The sequence below is a fragment of the Aplidium turbinatum genome, chromosome 9 (assembly GCF_918807975.1).
Source record: "Aplidium turbinatum chromosome 9, kaAplTurb1.1, whole genome shotgun sequence".
NCBI lineage: Eukaryota > Metazoa > Chordata > Ascidiacea > Aplousobranchia > Polyclinidae > Aplidium > Aplidium turbinatum.
In genome coordinates this window covers 25,924,082-25,933,131 of record NC_137480.1, presented here as the reverse complement: position 1 = coordinate 25,933,131, position 9,050 = coordinate 25,924,082, and the positions used below count along the sequence as shown (strand labels likewise).

Genomic DNA, 9,050 nt, shown 5'->3' with positions numbered 1-9,050 from the left:
ACGCCAGCAGTTTGCAAATTTATTGAACGCGTGTGACAGTAAATTTAATGGCTTACTCATGTACAACAGTGTAAGGTGGTTAAGTTGTGGTAATGTTTTACAGCGATTTGTTGAATTGTTGGAAGAAGTAGCCTACAACTTTTTTTTAGCTGAAAAAAATCAAACATATCCAGAGTTAAGCGAAAGTACGTGGTTGAATGATTTACATTTTTTCGCTGATTTCACAATGCATTACAGTAAGTTAAATACTAAATTGCAAGGCTGTGGAAATATTGTATTATCCATGTTTGGGCACATTAAAGCATTTGAGAAGAAACTCGCTATTTTTTCTGTAGACCTTGAACAAAAGGTCAGCTGAAATATTTTCCTCATTTGTTGAAGCACTTTACCAGCACCAATTTAACTTATGAACAAAAGCAAACTGCACTCAACAAGTATGTTTTACTGACGAAAGAGGCCAAAAATGTAATGTCAGAAAGGTTTACCCAATTCCGAAAGCTAGATACTACATTGCAGTTCATTCTTTTCCCGCATGCAATTCAATTTGAAAATCTTGAATTGTCAAACTTCGAATGGCTTCGTCTTTACAACTTGGAAATGGAAATGATAGACTTTCAAGAAAGTGCAGTTTGGAAAACAAAATTTGTAGACTTAAATCATCTCCTACAAAAAATTGAAATGAAAACGGATATGGATGGTTGTGACTTTCCTGCTGTTGAAAACCATGTTGAAAATATAATTCTTACAGAGTGGAACTCCCTGCCAAATTCGTTTGAAACTATGAAAAGATTTGCGGTAGCTCTGTTAACGTTGTTTGGTTCTTCATATTCGTGCGAATCTTCATTTTCGCACATGAATTTTATTCAATCAAGCACACGGAATCGTCTCAGCTCAGATATGAGTGCTGCATGTGTGAAGCTAAAAACTACGGATTACCAACCAAGGATAATAAGACTTGCAGAGAAGATGCAGCTGCAAGTTTCGCATTAACATGTAGTTTCGCATTAACATGTAATTAAATGTATGACCCACTTTTTCTTTTTCAAGGATTAAGGTCTCTTTTGTGACCCATGCACTAAAAAAGGTTCGCCATCCCTGGCGTAGGGTCTTGCCGAAAGCAGACACGAAATATGACTTTCTTTCATTGGCTGCGGTATAATGTTTTGATATTCAGCACTGTTTCTTGTTCATTGTCTTTATTCTTCATTCGTTGCACGTTTTACAGACACATATAAAGCTGGTTGGTTGATGTGTAAGCTACCATTGGTTGAGTTGCAGTTATTATGTCTGTCAAAAAACAAATGTAAATCGGCGAAAACAATCGAATATTAATGCAGTGCGTTGTGTGATTATGTAATTCTTATTACTACAACAAAACCAAAGTGTCATCTTATGCACAGTGCATTCCTCCTCTTGCCATAGAAGTGAAAAAAAGGTTTAATATCATCAGTTTTTGCTGACCAAGCAAAAATAGGGTTGCCAGGTGATTGTTTAATATCTCACCGTACACCGCCAGACTTTACCTAAAAGGGCAACTAGCAATCAAGTCATATGTTATTGTAGTTGTTAAAGTTGGAAATTTTTACAATTCAAAAAAAATAAACAAATTTTGTTTCTTAAAAAATTTTGTACCTGGCAACTCTGTACTGGCAACAAATGCCAAGGACAAAATTGACTACATGTTTAAGGTTACTGAATATTTTTGTGTGAAAGTTTACAGAAATACTCTATATAGCAATAGCCACCCTGTGTGATAATTCGATTTTTGATTTTTTTAAATTTTTTGATTTTCACACCGCCTTACTGCAGAATATAAAGTATCGATTTTTACAGATTTCCTTTGTTTTGGTGTGAACTAGTAATATTATAATCATCATCATCATCATCATAATCCATCGTCGGTTTGTTCCCCACTAGTGGGGGTGGCCGATTGTTTCCGCGCAGCAATTGTCTTAATCCCTTCTCCATTTCACCCTGTCCCTTGCATCTTCCTCCTTCAGTCCGACTTTTTTTAAACTCATCCTTCACTTGTTGTTTCCACGTTCTTCTTGGACGACCGCGTTTCCTCTTCCCATCCACCTTTAGATCTAGTGCCTTTCTATAATATGTTGTTTATTTACTGTCCATTACGAATGAAGATTGTTTTCAAGCTAATGTTATGAAATTCCTCGCTCACTTGCATCGCAAAAACAATGATCCAGTGTGAAGTAAGAAGACGCTTTGTGATGTTATCAGTTTTTAAAGCTTTAAGTATAACAAACGTAATTAACAACCCGCTTAGTTTTCATTCTTTTTCGTTTTTTCATCGTTTTTTTCCATACTTTGTTGGAATCCAAAAGTTTTTCTTGTTTTCACTTCAACTTCATTTGTATCTAGTATTCTAGTTGCTGTCTTGCTGACAGATTGTTATTCTGGTTATCAATAAGTTTGCATCATGATTTGAAAATACTATTTCAAGCAGTTTTAAATCTAAGGTCTTTCTATACGAGTTGCAATGCCACAAATGATTGATGGAAATTTGTGAAGTTCTGTAAACCTAATGTTTAATTTTCCAATCCAACATTGTTTGGTTGTGTTGTTTGTAATACAACAAACTTTGTTACAATTTGTATACGGCGAATGTGTTTGTAAGACTGAAATGATTCTTTCACCTTACCCGAAGTAGACCTTATCCAACTTCTCTAAAATTTTGTTTATTCTTTTTTTACAAAATTACCACTGGAAGAAAATAAGCCTAAAATAAGAAAATAAAATAAGAAATAAGAAAAATATAGAAAATAAGTCTCCGAAAATAGCCTTCACCGAATAACGATATCTCCGAACCGGCTACACTGCATCGTACCATTTCGGCTGTGATTGTGTCTATGTTGAGCAGTGAGACATATTGTTGCAATTTGCAGAAAAATAGTATTATGTTGTTTTCATATAATATTTACAACTCTTTTCGCGCTTTTGAACTTTTGTAGCATTTGGTTCTGTCAATAACTCAATATGTGGTACCATTTCAGGAGTTGTCATAAAAATGTTTGACATCATCATAAACTAGAAATTACCCAAGAATATTTTTAAGTGCCCTTAGTGCTTTTCTGACAGTAGTCAGTTGTTGTGGAAAAATTTTGAAACGTTATTGTAAGATCTTTTCTGGGCATTCATTGACACCAAACAAATTTCTATTTCACATGGCTACTGTAATGAAATTGCGCTCTTCTGATTCGCGGTCGTGGTGTTTTGTGTTTTCAACTCGTTGCAATCTTGAGTTTGTTAGCTGTTGTTAGAGTAATGATGTTGTGAGAGTAATGAAAAATATCTTCTTTTCTGTTTACTTATGCATTTATGTTGTGTATTTAGATATCATACTTTTAAGTTCATTAAAACTTCAGTAAGTGAAATGTCTGGTTATTATAATAGAACAGCTACGTTTATAGTATTAGAGAATGAAAGATTGAATAGTGTTTCCTATGTTTTTTTGATTGTTTTTTTTTATTCATTCTGTTGCTTTATTTAAATTATTAATAACAGATGAAATAACGTGACTTCTTCCACCTCATACGCAAGAAGAAGATTTAAATTATTGTTGATGCTACTTAAAATCATCTGCTTTCTGATTAAATGTTTGCATGTTTTATTTTATATCTTGTTAATTTTATGTTGCAGCTAGGTTGTAATTGCCATTCAGAATTTTAAGCAATTTTAAGCAAAAGGTAATTGATTTATGAAAATGTCCTTTTCACTTGTTGGTAGAACTGATCTAGAGCAAGTATCCAGGAAGAGAACAAATGAATCCAATTTGCTGGAATATGCGAATCAGAACAGACATTCAGGATCGTTTAATAATGTTGAAATATGCGCAGGAAATGATCGTTTTCCTGCAAACAGGATGGTCTTGTCTTGCTTTTCATCTTTCTTTGAAAAAATGTTCAAAATTGAGATGAAAGAAAAATATCAGAGTTCCATTGAAATCAACTGTGTAGATGGAAATTCAATGAACAGTCTGATTGAATTTATTTACACTGGAGACATTGATATCAACAGCGAGAATGTTTGTGATTTGATTGCAGCATCCAATTACTTACAAATTGATGATGTGAAGCAGTTTTGCTTTGATTTTGTGAGTGAAGCTCTTAGTCCAAACAACTGTTTTATTGTTCTTGGTATAGCAGAACATTTTCAAAACAATTCACTGAAAACTGAAACTGTTGAAATTATTGCTAGAAATTTTGATGCAGCATCAAGTACAATTGAGTTCAAAAATTTTACTGAAAAGGAACTGAAAAATTGCATTTCAAAACAAAATCGATCCATTGTCAATGAAGCTTCAGTATTCACTGCCATATTGGGATGGATCAAACATGATGAAGGAAATCGTGCCAATGAGTTTCCTGAGCTTTTGAAACTTGTAGATCTTCACAAACTTCCACCACCATATTTTGAAGAAGTTATTTCAAAAGAAAATTTGGTGATGCAAAACCCTGGTTCATGTCAGTTGATGTTTCAAGCACAAAACAAAGTTTTCAAGAATTTGATGCAATCAGACAAGAACACCAGAATATTGAGCTTAGGTGGAACTGAGACATTGTCTAAAGTAAATGAAGTGTATAATTGTAATGATGAACCACCACTTGCCTTGCCTGATTTACCAGATGGTCGAGATTGTGGTTGTGCTGTTGTAATGCGTGGCCATCTGTATTATGTTGGTGGAAGAAAACACAACAAAAAGGATCCAATCGTTGAAAGATATTCAGTTTGGCGAATGAATTTATCTGAACAGCAATTGAAATGGAAAGCAGTGCAGTCAATGAATAAGCATAGAAGTGTTATGGGAGCAGCTGTATTTGATGGAAACTTAGTTGTTGTCGGAAACCAAACTCCCGGGGAATGCTATTCCTCAGTTTCCAATTCATGGCAAAACATACCTTCGTTGCAACAAACCAGATCTGCAAATGCACTTGTTGCTTGCAAAAGTGGTTTGTATGCAATTGGGGGATATGACAATGACGAATATTTATCATCTGTTGAATGTTTGCAAAGCGGTGAAGGAAAATGGAAAGTTGTAAGTCCCATGCAAACTCCACGACGATGGTTGGCAGCTGTTTACTGTAATGAGTTTGTTTACGCAATTGGTGGGCAAGTTGGAGAAAGTGACGATACCACACTAACAAGTGTTGAAAAGTATGATCCATCAACTGATCAATGGACTTACGTTAGTGACATGAAATTTCATCGAGCTGCTTTTTCAGCTTGTGTACTGCAAGGAAAAATATTTGTTGTTGGTGGACTTGATGAAAATAGTTTTGCAGTGAAAGAAATAGAATGTTATGATCCACAAATTAATGAATGGAGCATTGTTGGAAAAACTGATGGCAAACTATTTAATCATTCGATTGTTGCCATTTAATTTTTTCATCAATTCGCCTCCTTCCGTATTTGGTTGGAATCCAAATATATTTTTTACTCTAATTTCACTTGTGTGTTGTTGCTGATGATAGCTTGTAATTCCTGTCACCAGTAAGTTTTGAAACCTGAAGTCTTTCTCCAAGTTAAAATATCACTAATGAAATGATTGAAATGTGTTATGTTTGGTTGTAATGAGTGAGAGCAGATTAATTGGGTACAAAAGGTTTGAGTTTCCAAAGCAATATTATTTAGTTGTGTAATTTTAGACGTAACTAATTTTTTCGATTTCTTTTACATTTCTTGCTTCCGATTTTAACACGTGCTTCCACTGAAAGAAATAGACTTGTTCTCCACACCTTAGGGTGCTTGCAACATCTTAATTGAAGTTGTTTTGTAATGACTCTATATTAATCGTTTGGTTTATGAACTAATAATTTATGATGGTTATGTGTCATGCAGCATTCATTATTTCATATACGTCATAGCTTAAACCTTATTTTGATTGATATATAATCTTTCATGGTTATATTTGATGGCTATTTGAAGTTTCTAATGAAAAGTTTTTTGAGTTATTGCCATGGTGACGTTTCTATTAAAAGTAGGAAATTTGCTTCACCACATTTACAAATTAATCAATGGAGCATTATTGGAAAAACTGATGATGAACTATATAATCATTCGATTGTTGCCATTTAAATTTTTCATCAATTTGCTTCCTTCCGTATTTGGTTGGAATCCAAATATATTTTTTAACTCTAATTTCACTTGTGTTTCATTGCTGATGATAGCTTGTAATTCATGTCATCAGTAAGTTTTCAGCATTATTTGAAAATACTATTTAAAGCATTTGGAAACATGAAGTCTTTTTCCAAGTTAAAATATCACTAACGAAATGATTGAAATGTGTTTTGTTTGGTCGTAATGAGTGAGAGCAGATTAATTGGGTACAACAGGTTTGAGTTTCCAAAGAAATATTATTTAGTTGTGTCATTTTGGACGTATTTAACTGTTTCGATTTGTTTACATTTTTTGCTTCTGATTTTAACATTTGCTTCCACTGAAAGAAAAATACTTGTTCTCCACACCTCAGGGTGCAACATCCTGATTGAAGTTATTTTGTAATGACTCCATGCTATATTAATCGTTTGGTTTATCAACTAATAATTTATGATGGTTATGTATCATGCAGCATTCATATATGTGTCATTGCCATTTAGCCACCTAAGCCTTAAGTGTCTTTATTTCGGTTGATATTTCATGTTTACATTTGATGGCTATTTGAAGTTTCTAATGAAAAGCTACTTAATCATGAGTTATTGCCATGGTAACGTTTTTCTATTAAAAGTAGGAACTCACTTGCTTCACCACATTTAGGTTAATTTATTCTGATGTTAGCTCCTGGAGAGAGTCATATTGTTGCTTCATTCATAAGATTGATGGTACTTGAAATCATCTGCTTTCTAACTAAATGTTTGTGTGTTTTGTTTCATTTCAATTACTTTTACGTCGCAGCTAGGTTGTAATTTGGGAGCAGAAAAGTCATTGCTTCGTTACCAATTACTGGCTTTTCCTTCTTAACCGAAGTCCAGAACTCTCCAAGCGATGCTGTGGATAAAAGCTGTCGATGGAACTGGTCGTGATGCAGGTCGATAAGCTCTTCCTGCAGTCCTGCAACATCCTCTGATAAGTTGTCAACCTTTGCCAGTAACGGATTTCTGACCCACAACTGAGATGCCAGATTTCTATGTGGGATGTAGCGATCAAACTCCGTGATAAGGTTTTCCAAATGCGCCGATAAAACGGGTTTGATGACATCAAATCTGCTAACTGCAATCTGATTCCATTCCTCCAGATACTCGTTCATGGAAGGAAACGCCGCCGTTCGTCCACGCTCCAGTTTTTTCTTCCACAGCTGAAGCTTTTCTTTGAAGGCAGACAATTTCTCCGAAAGAGTGATGATATTTTGATTTCTGCCTTGCATTGACAATTGACATGTTAAGATCGTTCACTGCGGTGAAGATGTCGTTTAAATAACATACTTTGAGCATCCATTCCTTATCGTGATAGCATTGAAAGAACTTCAATTTATTTATTGAATTAGTGAGTTGGGATAAAAACCTGATTTTGTATAAACTTATAATGGCTTTAACAACGATAACTTAAATCCGAATTCCGTGGTACACATTGGCATTTTTCTAGCTTGCTATTTCGATAATGAAATGAAACTCAACACAAAAAATTTTTACCAGAAACAATGGCTCCCGGCACGCAGCAAAAAGCGACAATCAGTTGTGAAATCTCTTTGAAGCCAGGCAAGCCACATCACGCAGAACACAAAAAACAACGCAAATTCAATGTCAACAAATTTCATCACAATTTCAATTCTAAACAAGAGATCTTCACAAACTGGTAGATCTTCACAAACTCCCACCACCATTTTTTGAAGAAGTTATTTTGAAAGAAGGCTTGGTGACACGAAATCATGAATTGTTTTTGTTGGTGTTTCAAGTTCAAAACAAAGTGTTCAAATATTTTCGCTCGGATAAGAGCACCAGAATATTGAGCTTAGGTGGAAGGAACACTCTCTCTAAAGTAATTGAAGTTTATAATTGCAATGATAAACCTCCTCTTATCTTCCCTGATTTAGCAGATGGACGACTTGGTGGTTGTGCTGTTGTAATGCGTGGCCACCTGTATTATGTTGGTGGAAATAAACAACATGACAAGGACAAAGAAGTAGCAACATCTTCAGTTAGGCAAATGGTTTTATCTGCACATGAATTGAAATGGAAAACAGTCAAGTCAATGAACAAAGCAAGGTCTGTTATGGGAACAACTGTATTTGATGGAAGTCTTGTTGTTGTTGGTGGCCAGAAACCTGGGGAATGCTATTCATCAGTTGCCAATTCATGGCAAGACATACCCCCCTTGCAACAACCCAGAGACGGAAATGCTGCTGTTGTGTACAAAGATGGTTTGTATGCGATTGGTGGATATGGCAATGGTGAATATTTATCATCTGTTGAATGTTTGCAAATTGGTGAAAGTAAGAGGAAAGTTATAAGTCCCATGCAAACTCCACGACGATGGTTGGCAGCTGTTTGTTGTGATGAATATGTTTATGCATTTGGCGGACAAACTAGTCAAAGTAATGACAGTGTACTAAAAAGTGTTGAAAAGTATGATCCATCAACTGATCAATGGACTTACGTCAGTGACATGAATTTTCATCGAGTTGCTTTTTCAGCTTGTGTGTTGAAAGGAAGAATATTTGTTGTTGGTGGATATGATGAAAAGAGTATTGCAGTCAACGAAATGGAATGTTATGACCCACAAATGAATGAATGGACCTTTGTTGGAAAAACTGATGACGATCTGATCCATCATTCGATTGTTGCCATATGACTCTCCTGTTTTTTTCTTGCCTTATATTTAGATGACATTTCAAAATGTTTCTCTTTTCGCTTGTACATACTTTTTTTATCTTTTTTTTTTATTCTGCTGTATTGTACTGTATGAATTTTCTGAACAGAGGAGAGAAACATGTTCAAAAAATGGTTTGTGAAGGAAACAACTAAATCAGAAACTATGAAAATTATGAAACCAAAGATTGGCTGCTCTTTAGTAGCCTTTTAGTGTAGTCCGGGAACATCTTG

The 9,050-nt window shown here is 34.8% G+C and overlaps 3 protein-coding genes across 3 annotated transcripts; 2 read left to right on the top strand and 1 right to left on the bottom strand.

Annotated features, from left to right (window-relative positions):
• Positions 1 to 3,718: 3,718 nt before the first annotated feature.
• LOC145776875 (kelch-like protein 24) lies at positions 3,719 to 5,395 on the top strand. The gene has a single exon (XM_082588094.1). The coding sequence runs from the start codon at positions 3,719 to 3,721 to the stop codon at positions 5,393 to 5,395; it is 1,677 nt and encodes a 558-aa protein (XP_082444220.1).
• A 1,500-nt stretch (positions 5,396 to 6,895) lies between these two features.
• On the bottom strand, positions 6,896 to 7,375 carry LOC145776874 (zinc finger BED domain-containing protein 5-like). Its single transcript, XM_082588093.1, has one exon. It carries the CDS (start codon positions 7,373 to 7,375, stop codon positions 6,896 to 6,898), a length of 480 nt encoding a protein of 159 aa, XP_082444219.1.
• Positions 7,376 to 8,073: 698 nt separating this feature from the next.
• On the top strand, positions 8,074 to 8,799 carry LOC145776873 (kelch-like protein 26). Its single transcript, XM_082588092.1, has one exon. The coding sequence runs from the start codon at positions 8,074 to 8,076 to the stop codon at positions 8,797 to 8,799; it is 726 nt and encodes a 241-aa protein (XP_082444218.1).
• The last annotated feature ends 251 nt before the right edge of the window (positions 8,800 to 9,050 follow it).

Bases quoted from the DNA above. Each gene is read 5' to 3' on its own strand.
- LOC145776875 (XM_082588094.1), top strand. From the start codon at position 3,719: ATGTCCTTTTCACTTGTTGGTAGAACTGATCTAGAGCAAGTATCCAGG.
- LOC145776874 (XM_082588093.1), bottom strand. From the start codon at position 7,375: ATGCAAGGCAGAAATCAAAATATCATCACTCTTTCGGAGAAATTGTCT.
- LOC145776873 (XM_082588092.1), top strand. From the start codon at position 8,074: ATGCGTGGCCACCTGTATTATGTTGGTGGAAATAAACAACATGACAAG.